Here is a 13,985-nt window from a genome sequence, read left to right as displayed (position 1 = left end):
GTGAAGGCAGATGGTAAAGCTATATGGGTACTCATTGTTCTAGTCTTATAATTTTTCTGTAGGTTTTAATTTTTTCAAAATAAAAAGGGCTAATAGGACATCACTTGCAGAAGATTTTTCAAAATATGCATGTCTAGTTGCAACACAAAACTAAGGAACTGAGAGTTTTCCTGCGTGGGGGCAGGCTGGAAATCTACATTTTAAAAGTTCCAGGACCCCAGGAAAGAAGTACTATTGGGAGGACTCCATCTCACACCTTCCTCTGCCTACTCTGGTTCTTGATGTCTTTCAGGAACCAAACCCTAGCACTAGTTCCCTTTGGTAATGTCCCACCTGGGCCTGCCTCCAACCCTCTGTAAAGTGGGTGCAGCTAGGGATTGGGGGTGTTGAAAAGAGCAGTGAGGCGAGGATAGATCCTGGGGTACTCCAACATTTATCAGATGGGCAGAGAAAGAGTATTCAATGAAAGAGACTGAGAAGGAAGTGCCAGGGAAGTAGAAAGGAAACCCCAAGAGTAGACTCAGAGGAGAATGGAGAAACATGACAAGTCATTCTTGGTGTGCCTGGTTAGAATTGCATCGGAATGAGGAGAACTAAGTGGCTGTATCAGTTCACAAGTAGACCATTTGGTGCCAGAGATTTCCCTGGCAATCCCCCATTCCCTCTAGCAGATAGTCTGTGTCACAGGACGGGCTGACAAAGACACCTGAAATCTCCCAACAAGATAAATTTCTTTTCCGAAAGCAAGGGCTCTGGAAGCCATATGCTATCAACCCCCCATCCCCCAGAAGGTTAGCAGGTCAGGGTGTTTGCCTTTGCTTCCCCCTCCTGCTGAGTTCTGGCACAGGATTTATAGTTTCTGGGAGGAATTGCGTGAAACCACTTCAGGGTCAGAGAAAATACAGCCATGTGTTACTTGGGAGTGGGAGAGATTCTGGAGTCTGGAGTCCACTGTTCCTGGCATCTGGTAGTAGGAGTGAGAATGGTGAACACAGGCATGAGACAAACTGCAGCCTTAGAAAAGGAAAGTGAAAACCTGCTACCCTCCCTTTCACCAGTTGTGTCCATCATAGCTGGGGTTTCCCAGCCAGTCATAGGGGGCACATTTTACCTCCCCCACCTGCCCCCCAAGGGGTATGTTGGCCCAGGTGTGGAGAGATCCTTTTAACCTAAAGTCCAGTGAGGCTGGCATTTTAAAAAGGAATAATGAAAGGAAGAAAAAAAAAAAAACAAATAAAAAGGAAGTGAAAAACAGTTAGTTGAGCAGCAGACCACTCCCTCCAATCCAACCTTCTTACAGCAGACTGAGTGAACCCAAATCTCACTCTGGAACTGCGGGCTCAAACCCTTCAAATGGTGAACAGTGGAAGGGGAATTTTTTTCCCTATAGGTATTTATTAAATTTAAACATGTTTTACATCGACTTTGTTGAGATATAATTTGGATAGAATAAAATTCACTTATTTTAAGCATAGAGGTTGATGAGTCTTGAGAAATGTATATACCTGTGTTAAACACCTCCCTTATCAAGATTTATAGAATATTTCCATCACCCTAAAATGTTCCCTAGTGACTCTTGCAGTCAATTGTGGTCAGGTATTGTGTAGAATGTCCCTAAATTTGGGTGTGTCTGATGGTTTTCCATGATTGGCCTGGGTTTAGGGGTTTTGGGCAAGAATGCCAACAAGGCGATATGCCCTTCTCATCACATCCTATCAGGAGATACATGATATCAGTATGTCTTTACTAGTGATGTTAACCTCGATCACCTAATTAACATGTGACTGACAGGTTCTACATTGTAAAGTTTCTATTTTTCCCTTTGTAACTAATAAATATCTTGGGGGACATATTTTGAGACTATCCCATAAAGATTTAAATTGACATTACTTAAGACCTTTCGTTGAATTAGAGAGTGTTGTTTAGTTTTACCAGTCAGGAGCATAATCCGGTTTTTTGTTTATCTGTATTCCTTTATTCTTCTCATTTGTGTTTCATAGTTTCTTCCTTTAATAAGCATAGATCTGGGTTAATAGATGGTGTGACAGAATGGAAAGAGCACAGTATCTGACATGAGGCAAACGCGGATTTGAATCCCACCTCTCCCACTTACTGATTGTATGACCTTGAAAAGGCATTTAAGCCTGAGCCTCTAAATTCCAATCCATAAAAAGCAGCTAAGAAGAAACCATCTCACAAGGTTTAGGAAAGAATTAAAGCACCTAGTAGTGTCCAGCACTCAGTAAATGCTCTGTAATTGTCATTTCTTGCCTTCCTTAATACCTGAGTGTTTAATATTACTGCTACTATTGTAAATAGACTCTCCCTTTTCTGTCTGGGTGGCTCTAGGGTATAGGAAGTTAATAGAATCTTTTAGATTTATGTTCTGACACTGCAAAGATTTAGTGTGGGGGATCTGGTGAACTTTTTACATGTCTCTGAGTCACTGGGGGAAAAGCAGCTGGAACTGTTTTAGTTGATGACAAATTCTTACAGCTCACTAGTATCTTCTATCATATAACTTTGCAAAACTCTTTCGTTACCTCTGGTATTTGGGGATATGATTTTCATGGATGTGCAAATACATCATTTGCAAAAGCAGTATTTTTATTTCTACCTCTCCTATATTTCTACTTTTCACTTATTTTTTTTTTCATTCGTTATTAGAACTACTTTAAGATAGAATTTTAGCAGGGGCAATCTCTCATGGATCCTTTTTTTTAACCAGAATTAATCTAATATGAGCTTTTGTTTGGAAAGATGTACTTTTCATGTTAAGCAAGAGAAAAAACAACTGCAACATGCCCCAACCCCTGACATTTGAAGGATTAAGTGAAACTTTGCTTTCTCCATTTGTTCTTTCCTTGCTTCAAATTTTATTTCTCCTTACCTAAACTTGTTTGATTTATTTGTTCCCTTTTTCAGTTTTTTAGGCATGGACTTGACTGTTTGTCTTTTGTACTGATATAGGCTTTAAGGGCAATACATCCTCTAAATAGTGCCTGGCAATCTCCCATAAAGTGTTACTCCCATAAAATCAGTCTTACCAATTTTTCCTTTTGCTTCATGCTTCATTATGGCTTGGCACAATACTGTTACTGATTCTCTGTATTAAAATTTTTGATATTTTGTTCATCGTGGGGTTTTTTGGGCATTAATTTTGATTTTTCAAAATATTGCATTAAAATATTATTTACCTTGGTTACTGAGTTTTTTGGCCCCTGACGCAAGTACTTGCCTCACCACAGTCTAGTCCTGGCTCTGAAGTAACCTCCCAGACAAATTCTCCTCCCAACTTTCTTTTGAAACGAAGGCAAGAAGACAGAGAAATTGAAACTGTTTGCAAGAGATAGCAAGCCAGTCACACCACCTGCCAGGAGAGAACCATGTTTTCCTCTTTTTCTGCTCCCGTTGTCCCTTTCCTACTATATGCAGGGCTGTCAGCTCAGCAGAAGTCCTTGTCCATTTCCATTTGCTGGCACTAAGCATGGCCACATTGCTATTGGGATGCCAGGGTTTCACTCTCCAGGAATAAACCTCAAGGGCTATTGAGCTCCTGCAGACCCTTGTCAGGGTCCTTGTGGCCCAAAGCATTCCTTTCTCTGCTGGAGTCTGTCAATTAGCTCTGGCAAAAATCAAGTTTCTTTACCGTGAACTTACCTCACTCACACACGTTTCCCTTAGAAATTATTCAAAAGAAACTTATTCTTATAATCCTTAAATGTCAGAACTGGAAGGGCCCTTATGGACCATCTTGCCTCAACCCCCCTCATTTAACAGAACATATAACTTCCTTTGCTCTATTTCCACGTTCCAAGGAATCCCCAAGGCCACTTCATAATAAAAATCAGGAGCAAGGTAAGAGCCAAGTTAATCAAAGAAATAAACTACTATGGGACCCAGCTGTGCTCAGGGATGATTGAGTCATTAGAAATGCAGCCCTGGCCTTGGGATTTGTTTATTAAGGATTTTCTTCAAGGGCAAAGAGAAGGATCTGTGGTGGCTCAACTCCAAGGCTTTTCATGGGCTGAGGTGAGACTGGAAAATGTTTGATCAGCTTTCGTCTGGGCTGGAGAGTTTTAAAGGTCCTGCTCTGAAGGGGCCTGCCTTTGCTTCTACCCTACTAATCCAGGCATTGTGAGGAAGTTGGCAAAGTTTGCCTGTGTGCCTTTTACCTCCCCCCAAAAGTGTTTCTCTGGGTCCCATACTCAGAGGATCTTACTTTCAGTTCTGAAACAAATCAAGAGAGCACTCTCAACTGTGCTAGGAGGGGCTTTGAAGGTACAGCTTCCTTCACATATCTGCATTTGTTACAAGATTCACCCTGTGCAAAACACTATCACATCTATTCCACCAGTTTGACCTCTAAATACTGTAATTTTTAGCTACATTTTACAGATGAAGAAATAGGCTCAAAGTCTGGAGGACTGCCTAAGGCCATGCCACTAGTGAGGGGCAAAGCTTTGACTGTTGAGTCCAGAAGGATGTCACATCCTGTGCTTGTTCTACTAAGCCACAGCACCTCAAGGGTGCCACGGCATGCCATGAGAGCACACAGCAACTAGCTAACAGAGGACCACAGGGATGAAACGACTGTCTTGATTTGTAATGAGTTTTAGCATTGCAGTTAACTTCTGGGAAGCATAGAACAAATCTAGGAACTTGGTTCTAGTCCCAAAGGGGAGGTTGTCCTCATGTCAGGACACTGGGACATTGAGACTCATGAGGAATTTTCCACCCTATAACTTTATGTTCTGGAAAATTTTTCTTTCAGAGTGGTGGAAGACAAAGAAATCTCAATTGAAGGATATTAGTTATAAGGAAGCTTTACTAACATATGGGGGAAAATCAGATCCCATTGTAGTTCTGGATAAGTATTTAGCCATGTGCAGTGAACACTGCGGGGGAAAGGGGGTGGCAAGGCAGAGCAATGTCCATGGGCAATACACTTTTTTCAATTTGCTTTTCATCTAAGGTAGCCCATCTGCACACTCTTAACGTGAAAGTGGCATCTTTGGGATTAGAAAGGGGATTATCAAATTAGGTATGTGATTCTGGGAGAAACAGGGAGGCCACAGGTGCCAAAACTTTAGACTATGAATTCGAGATTACTTGGACAAACCAGATTACTCAGTGATGTGGACATCATTTATATCCCTGTATCTTGGGTGCTCAGAAAATAACCCAGAATGAGATCTGGACACAAATCCAACACTGTATCACCAGTCCTGGGAATTGGATCTATTCCGTCCTTTGCCTCAGATAAATCTGTCAAGAAAATAATGACACTTCTTTTTTTTTTTAATTTTTTTTATTCATTTTCTAGCCCAACTTGTCGGACACCCTGTACTGGCACAGTGTAACTGCTCAGATGTATTAGGAAATACAATCATGCATTGTGCAGTTCACTGGCCTGATGGTGAGGGGGCTCCAGCTGGGATGGAATGCTGCTGGGGGGAGTAGGATGGAGAGGAGTCAAAGGAGTTGTTAGCTCACAGGTTAGTGAGCAGCCAGTCTAGAAGTTGTTTTCTAGCCATGTTTCCCACGGCTTCATCCAGTTGTCGTTCCTTGGCAAACTTCATGACCTCTTGAAGAAGGTCTCCCACACTGTACCCCTTCTCTGCTGCCTTAGCTGAAACGTCAGGAAGCTGTGGAGAGAGCAGAGCTAGCTTGAGTCACCTGGTGCTTTTTGGAGGAAGGACCCGCTGGACAAAGTGAACACCCCACAGCCCTCACTCCTATGATTCTAGGATTAAAGATCTGGAAGGAGGCTGTTGACATAGCTTTCCTTTTTCCTTGAATCTTCTCTAATGACATTATCAAAATGCCAAAGGTACTTTGCTTTTGAGCTTTAAAAACAAACTCTGAAAGCAACTGTGTTCATTAAATACTTCTCACCAGATGCTGGACCTTTCGGTTATTCTGTGCTAGTCAAGGTTTGGGGTAGACATTACCCCCGCCTCCCTAAGAAAGTATGAGATTGAGGGTTAGGAGATTACCTGGGTTCATCTCCTGGACTGAAAATAATTTGGTTAAGTATTTGGTTTCTCTGGAACCCATCTAATGTAAGAAATGCAGCTATGGTGTGTGTGTGTGTGTGTGTGTGACACACACACACACAGAGAATGTGTGTATGTGTATGAATAATGCTGGCCTTCATGGGATCTGAGGAGCAGGACGAGGGTGAGGCAAGTGAGGCACTGAGGGCATAAAATTTAAGGAGACAGGCACTTTCTGGGCACTTGTAGGACCTGTGAGTTTTGGGGAGGAATATAGAAATCATAATGAGACTAGTTTTAAATTGTTTCTGGCCAAAGACAAAATGGGTCCATGACACTTCTATTACCTCAAAGGGGAGGAGCTCCCTTTTTCTTTTTTTTTCTCTCCAAAGTCCTTTGGGGATCTTAAAACTCAAAACGTAAGACTAAAAAATCACTCCCCAATGTTTTACCAAATAGTTTGTTGAAACAGTCACTGATAAAATGAGCAAATCTCAATCTCCTCCTCTTGGTGGAAATACACAGGCCTTGAGGTGTCCACTGCCCCACTTAGCTAGTGGTTCAGCACTTCTGTGTCTTTTTATGAGGTGAAAGTATTTCATGAAGCACATGGTACAGAATAGACTTGAAAAGAAATTGGATCAATCTTAGGCTCTAAGTACAAGGCTGCCTCCCCGCCTCTGCCCATTCTAACCCTCTTTCTTCTCTTGGTTTGATGCATTACTTACCTTCTCCAGTTGTCCGTCATCATCTCCCATGAAGTAGAGCATGGGCACATTAAACTGGGAGGCTGCAATCCATTGCAGGACAGCCTGGAGCTGCTTCTGCAAGTTACTTGTAGAACATTGATTATTGACGATGACTTCAGGCCCAGGAGAGTCTTGATTGTTCTGTGACATCTCACCATCATGACTACATCTGGCCAAGTTTGCTTGTTCTTCCAATTCAGCAAGGGCTGCGCCATTGCTGCTATACTTAGCCATGATAAGGCACAGCTTCATCACAGATTCTACCAGTTGATCTATAAATTGCCAGCTCATTTGCTTTATCCCCCTGATAAAGTCAAGTTCTTGATTGTCCTGGCATTGTTCTTCCCCTCTGTTAGATCTCTTGGACACAGAAGCTGCTTTGCTTGCCTTCTCAGAACGCTTGTTCTCACCTTCAGATAGATCATCACAGTTGAAGGGGCTCTCACTAAGCAGTTTCTGAATCAGCGTTAGAACAATGTTTGACATATCCAGCTTCTCGGAGTCCAGCTGTTGATTTTCCTTTAGAGAGGTGGATGGTCCAGGAGCTCCGTGAGTTTCTAGATGTTTCATTGACATTGCTTTGGCACTTTGGCCACTTCCACACTTTTCATACTGGGCACTCTGAGTCATATAGTCCATGGTAGAACCAGGACAGTCTTCTTTGCATGTATCTTTGCCCTTGGCCTGCTGAGTCAGATGGTACTGGATCAGCATAAGGGCAGAGACAATTAGGTCCTTGGCCAGTGAATCTGTGGAAGGGCTGATCTTCTCTCTTTTCTCTTCTTTACTGGTACATGCTTTGGTAGTCATCTTACCTTGGTTTCCTTGCTTTTGGTTCCACATGGTCAGGCTCTCCTTGAGAATGTGTTCACCAACTTTCTCAGCACTGGTTAATGACTTGCATGGGTCTGGCTTCGTTTTGCCTTTGTCCTTCCCCTTCATTTCAGCTTTCATGGCTGAGAATTCAAGACTCTGGTTCTTGCATTTAGGATCATGGGACCCAGCTTTCAAAGATGCATATGACAGACTTTGAGACTTAGTCTCCTTCTTCTCGCCAAGAAGGGCACTAACCAGGCGCTTCAGTATGGCCTCCGTGATGTCAGCAGCATTTTGTTTTCCATGGTTGAACAGATTCCTCTTGAGAGCCGAGACAAAATCTGAGTCGGTCATCAGGACTCCAGTAATATTATGCAAGTTTTTCATGCAGGAATCAATCAAATCAGACACAATTTCCTTGGTGTGCTTTAACAACACTCTCTTCAGGACCACACAGGCTGGAATTGGCTTGCCAGAACTGTGCACTTTCAAGGTCTTCATAACGGAAACCATCATGTCAGATGCTACCTGATTTGCATAAACCATGAGGCCTTTGCTGATAGAATCTGCAAAGTCTTTGCTATCTCTCTGGCACATCTGCTTGTCTCCACCCTTGTTCTTGTTGGATAATTCACTATACAGAAATGTCCTCTGGTCACCTTCCCTACACTCCTCCCCATTGCCATTCATTTCTGCAGAGGTCGCTTCCACAGCATCATGGGCCATTTCAGAAGCAATCTTGCTCACAGCACTGCGGGGGCTGTTTTTTCCTTTGTCCCCATGGGGTGGATAGATTGAATGATGAAGGCATTTGCTTCCACCTTCTAACTTCTCCTTGATTTCCTTATGGGCCATCTGGATTACCAGAGAAGATAGTCGGTTGACATAGAAGGAAAGGTCATCCGTAGAACATTCTCCTTCAGGGGAGATAACTGCCCTCTGGGTGCTAGGAGACTTGGCTGGAGGAGTCGAAGGACCTTGGTTATTGTTGGTGTTTTTGGTTGCTGTCATTTCTAGATGTAGGCTTTGAGGTCCGTTGGCCACATAATCCATGTTCAGCTGATTGGCATAGACACTGTAGCAGTTCCCAGAGGGTATTTTGTGATATTCGCCATCTGTGTTTCCTATCTTATGTTTACAGCTAGAGGCTGAGGGGCTCAGTGCGTGTTGGAAACCCAAGGCATACTTCTGGAGATCATTGAGAAGCCAATTGAGGACACTCATGGGATCAGAGGGAGTTTGTTTGAAAAGGCATACAGATCCCTCCATCTGAAAAAAGAACATCTAGCTATAAGAGTTTGGGTAGGCTACTTCTTTTCCCCTTATTTCATTTAGTAGATATATCTTCTAAATTGCATAGATTAGGGACTTGACCTTTTAGAATTGGCATGGGAATATAACATTCAATTATATCCATTAGTACACATGTAAGCAGAAGTGGCAGCAACGAAAGCTAACAGTATATACATTTGTACACTTAACTATATACAGGTTGATGGAGTTTGGATGTGTTGTCCCCTCCAAAACTCATGTGGAAATTTGATCCCCATTGCGACAGTGTTGGAAACTGTTTGAGTCATGGGGGTGGATCCCTCATGAATGGATTAGTGGTCTGCCTAGGTGGGGAGAGTAATGAGTGAGTTCTCGCTCTATTAGTTCCCTTCCCATGAGAGCTGGTTGTTTAAAAGACCCTGGCACCTCCTCTCTCTCTCTCTCTCTCTCTCTCTCTCTCTCTCTCTCTCTCTCTCTCTCTTGCTTTCTCTCACCATGTGATCTGCTTGTACCCACTGGCTGCCTGCCGCTTTCCACAATGAGTAGAAGCAGCCTGAGGCCCATGCCAGATGCAGCTGTCCCAGAATCATAAGCCAAATAATTGTCTTTTCCTTATAAATTACCCAGTTTCAGGTATTTCTGTTATAGCAACACTAAACAGACTAATACACAGGTGTTATCAATATGCTTGTCAGTTCCATATGAGTATGTGTGTTTATTTCAATGTGTGAATGTGACTGTTGTGTGTGTATATGTACATTGACATAGGAATTCATTTGTGTGAACATCTCAACAGATGTGAGAATGTATCAGTCTGTATTGTTAGTGTGTGAAAATGTGCCAGTATGTGTATGTGTGTGCATATGTGTGACCATGTGTAATCATGCGTAATAATGTATTTTGACATTGTTACCCATTGTATATATTTACTGTATAGGCCAAAATGTGCATACTAGTATATCTATTTGTACTTGCATGTGTCAAAATATGAGTGTGTATGTCAGTATGTCTCTGATTATAAAAATGAGCAAGTGTCAATTTGAGTAGTCTATGTATATGTTTATGATATAAACTCACTAGTATGTGTCATGAAGCTATAAATTCATTTATGTATATTAAAGCAGAAATTTACACATTAACATACACATTCACTAATATTATAATAGATTGATACATTATATTAATATAGTATCTATTGATATATTATAGATTAATCTATTATAATATTAATGAATGTGTGTGTTAAAATATGGATATGTGTAAGTAGGTGATTGTATAATGACTGTGTACATCAATGAATTGGGTGCCAATTTATGCTATACTTATATGCTATGTCAATGCTTGACAATGTGTGTGTCGGTGTTGCACATACCCTGGCATTTGAGTATGTGTGTGAATACATGAGTGGGTATGTCACAGCATTCATGTCAATGTGTGTATCAATGCATACAAACGATTGTGAAAGTGTATCACTTTGTGTAAGTTTCTATGTGTGTGTGTCAGCATGACTGTGTATGACCATACATGTCTTTGCATAGACATGTATATTAATATGTATGTATGCCAATACCTGGGTCCATATAGTCACTGTATTTTGATCAAGGCTAGAGTGTGTTAATGTGAGTGTATATTTATACATTGTGTGTAAGATGGGTGTTTATGTATACTACATGTTGACATGTCACTGCATCTGACTCTATATATGAGTTCGTATATCTTTGTATATGTGTGTAAGTCCTTGTATATGAATAGATCAATATATTGAGTTTGATATATCAATGCTTGTATGTGTTCCTCAATCACATGTAGCCAGGCCTGTGTGTATCATTACTTGTATAAATTATCTTTTGTTAATGTATGTAAATGTATATACTGATGTGCGTGTCACTTTGTATAAATTTATATGTGTACATCTATGTCTGTGACTGTGTATGCCCATGTATGGGTATGTGTATATGTATTATGTACACAGTGTGCATTCATCAGTAAATACCATTGCCCTCTTTGCCCCTCGCCTTGCTTCCTCTCTTCTCTTTTCACTGAATTCCTGGAAGTGTGAGGTCATGATCAGGTTGACAAATGGGCTTAAGTTACAATCAAGGAGATCTGCATTGTGTGTAGGAAATATGGGCTGCTCTTTTAAAAATAAACACCAGGTATAATTTATGCTTTTCTTAAGACTCCAAAATGGAGTTGGCCACCCCCAACTAAACCCAAAACTCTTTGGAGAATGTTATGTAACGTTTCTTCCTTGCTCTCACTATAAAGGTCTCTGGGGTCAGAAATGATGTTTTGGTTATTACTTGTTAGCCTAGGGACACAGAACAAGAAATATTTGATTCTTTTGTGCTAAAGCCAAATATCCTGTCCCAATACCAGCGACTCCAGGCTTGTAGGGATGTGGGGGTGACTTGTTGTGTGCTCCAATGCCCTTCCCAAACCTGGAGCCTAACATATAATTTGGGATACTTACACAAAAACAAGAGGATTATGTATGAGACAGTAGTGTGCAAATCTAATTGTTTCTAACTTTAAGTTACCCAACAGCCTGGCTAATCTCTTAGACAACAGAGTGGAGACTAGGCACTCAAATTCTTGGTTGTTATGGATTTTCTCTGCTCCGTATCCCTCCTTCTTTTCTGTTGGATGTTGGGCAATATAGGGCACACAAGTCCATTACAAGCCAGCAAAGAACATTGCAAAAGATCTTGCCTATACACCCACATCTTTGTTAGGGTAAAAATAGCAAAATTCTGATTGGAGTAGGTACCTGAAAATCAGGAAAGGGCATTCTGAACCTCTGTGATTAGTCCCATCATTAAATAACTGGGTGTTGCACTTACTGTGGCCCTGAACTTAGGCCTGTGTTCTCTAGAATGTCATAGTGTTCAAACTAATGGGCCTGTTTGACCATAGTTTTCTTACCGTCTCTGAACCAGAGTCCTCAGACTTAGCATAAAGTATGGTTATTATTTGTGATAATGAACATGCTAATAATATTGATTTGATCAACACACATTGTGTACAGGTGATGGTAGTCAATGTTGTACCCCCTAAAATATGTAAAATCCATTGTGCTTCAATTAAAAAAAAAACATTGGTCTTTTGTAATTAGAAGGGGTAGAATCTCAGAGGCTAAGTATACCTTAGACTGGTCTTGCTTCTCAGTGTCCTTGATCACGATAATCTCTTTTTCTTCCAGAGTCTCCAGGTTTAAGTCACCTTCTGAGCTGCAACCAGCAGCACCCTATGGAATTAAAGGGTGAGATTCTTATGAACAGATGCTTTTTGAGATTTCTCCAAGCTACCCCCCTAGGCTACCACTTCATGAATGTCATGTTTCCTATTATCCTTTTTCTTTCTGCAGGAGAGGTAGGCTTGTAATGCTAGCTAGTCTTTGAAGAATAAGACAAAGTTCCCTCCACCAATTACTACTTCCCCCTCCGAAGATGTTTACAAAATCATCAATCTCAAGGACCATATTCCATTAGTCATCATCCTTTTAGACAGGTTTTTTAAAGAACTTTTCTGACAGCTATCTTCCATGTTTTAGTTCTTTCAGCCCTACCATCAACTTAAGTGGCTTCTAAAATGAGACTTTATATCAAGAGTGACAGTAAATTAGGAACCAGGGATCCTGGGATCATGAGAATGATGGCTTTCCACCCTCTGCCACAGCTTTTCCCTTTCCTCATACTTGACTGATAACCCTTCTCAGCATTTTCCCACCCATTCCAACTCTTAGCAGAGAATACCCACCTCGGAGTCTTTATCTTCCACATTCAGGGTAGACACATCGACAAAGCATATCTGTATCAAATTAGGAGGATGAATTTAGAATAACTCTAGAAAAGGCTATTATTTCTCTTTCTGGGAGATGACAACAACAGCACTTACCTCACAGGATTCTTATGGGGATTAATTCAAGACAGTGCATGCAAAGCTTTTAGCGGAGTGCCTGGAACTTAGTAAGTACAGAGTAAATCTTAATATTGTGAGTATTAAGCAGACAGAATCTTAGCATTACTCTGTTTCTTAAATGAGAATACCAACCTGTCAGATAGAGGCCCAAAGTACAGTACCTACATGTAGTAAATGAGAAAACAGAGAAGAGAAGCAGCTTTTCCAAGTGACACAAACCCAAAGTTGAAGCTTGTGTTAGAATCCAGTCTCCCTGGCTTCTAGTTTAGGGTGCTTTCTACTACACTAGTGCTTCTCAAAATGTGATATTTTTACTGTTGATGATGTAGAAAATTTTAGGTGGTACATGTATAATCATTTCTGTGTTTAATAAGTGCATTTTTGTTGTGCATTGGGGAAAATACATACTAGAACTCCAAACCTGTGCTATTATTGGTAATGCTTAGGGTGATGGTGATTTTTAAAACGTAAGTTGATTTTGAAAACATTGCAAAAGCACATATTAAGTAAGTAATAGTATGAGTGGTACTTGAGCATGATAAAAAATATGAAATATTATGTAAATCACTTGAGGTTTGGGAAACTGAGCTTGAAGTATTTTGCACTCCCGAAGGGTCCCAGTGTAACTTACTGATAGTTAGGTGACGTTATTATGACTTAGGTCTTAAGGAATAGGGGTTAGTTATGAGGTAACCACTACTCTTCCCTCCCCTGTCTCCTCCCTAGCCCTCCCCTCTCCACCTCCCTCACCCTGCCCCACCCTTCATTTATCCCTGTATCATGCGTGAGTGTGTTGGCTATGACAGACTTTACTGAGCTTGGTTGCTAGGAGAAGTCACAGTATCAGCTTGCATTAGTTTATCTTGGGCCCCAGGATATCTATACCCATATGGCATTTTTTTCTAATTTTTTGGTAGGAGTCCTTTTGTATCTTACCACTTTCCGGTCTTGATCTTTCTGTCCTGTTGGGCTGTAGAGATCTACCTTGCACACGCCCCTGCGGCTGCGTAACCAGTCAATATCATCAGACATCTGGAAAGAGAAATAAAAGAAATCTGAAATGCTTATATAGGGTTTTTAGAAACCAGGTCAGTTTGGATAAGAATCTCTGGAGAGGGTCCTGAACCCATCTCTGTGTTTTATATAGGTTTAGGCTAGGAGCTGGTAGGATGAGTAGTGGGGAAGGACACTGAAATGTTTGAACTTGATGCTCAGGATCATTATCTTT

General features: G+C 41.2%; 1 protein-coding gene across 1 annotated transcript; it reads right to left on the bottom strand.

Annotated features, from left to right (window-relative positions):
• Positions 1 to 5,492: 5,492 nt before the first annotated feature.
• LOC134367534 (A-kinase anchor protein 4-like) lies at positions 5,493 to 13,789 on the bottom strand. The gene is made up of 5 exons (XM_063084276.1): positions 13,694 to 13,789; positions 12,596 to 12,646; positions 11,982 to 12,083; positions 6,728 to 8,833; positions 5,493 to 5,648 (listed from the first exon to the last, which is right to left on the bottom strand). The coding sequence occupies exons 1-5, from the start codon at positions 13,787 to 13,789 to the stop codon at positions 5,493 to 5,495; spliced, it is 2,511 nt and encodes an 836-aa protein (XP_062940346.1).
• Positions 13,790 to 13,985: the final 196 nt, after the last annotated feature.

This window comes from Cynocephalus volans, chromosome X (genome assembly GCF_027409185.1).
Source record: "Cynocephalus volans isolate mCynVol1 chromosome X, mCynVol1.pri, whole genome shotgun sequence".
Classification (NCBI taxonomy): Eukaryota; Metazoa; Chordata; class Mammalia; order Dermoptera; family Cynocephalidae; genus Cynocephalus; species Cynocephalus volans.
Note: the sequence above shows the minus strand (reverse complement) of the source record. Positions and strands in the feature narration are given on the sequence as shown.

Bases quoted from the DNA above. Each gene is read 5' to 3' on its own strand.
- LOC134367534 (XM_063084276.1), bottom strand. From the start codon at position 13,789: ATGTCTGATGATATTGACTGGTTACGCAGCCGCAGGGGCGTGTGCAAG. The intron at 12,647-13,693 runs GTAAGATACAAA...AATTTGATACAG, and splicing joins AAGATCAAGACCGGAAAGTG to ATATGCTTTGTCGATGTGTC. The intron at 5,649-6,727 runs GTAAGTAATGCA...CTCTCTCCACAG, and splicing joins ATGACGGACAACTGGAGAAG to CTTCCTGACGTTTCAGCTAA.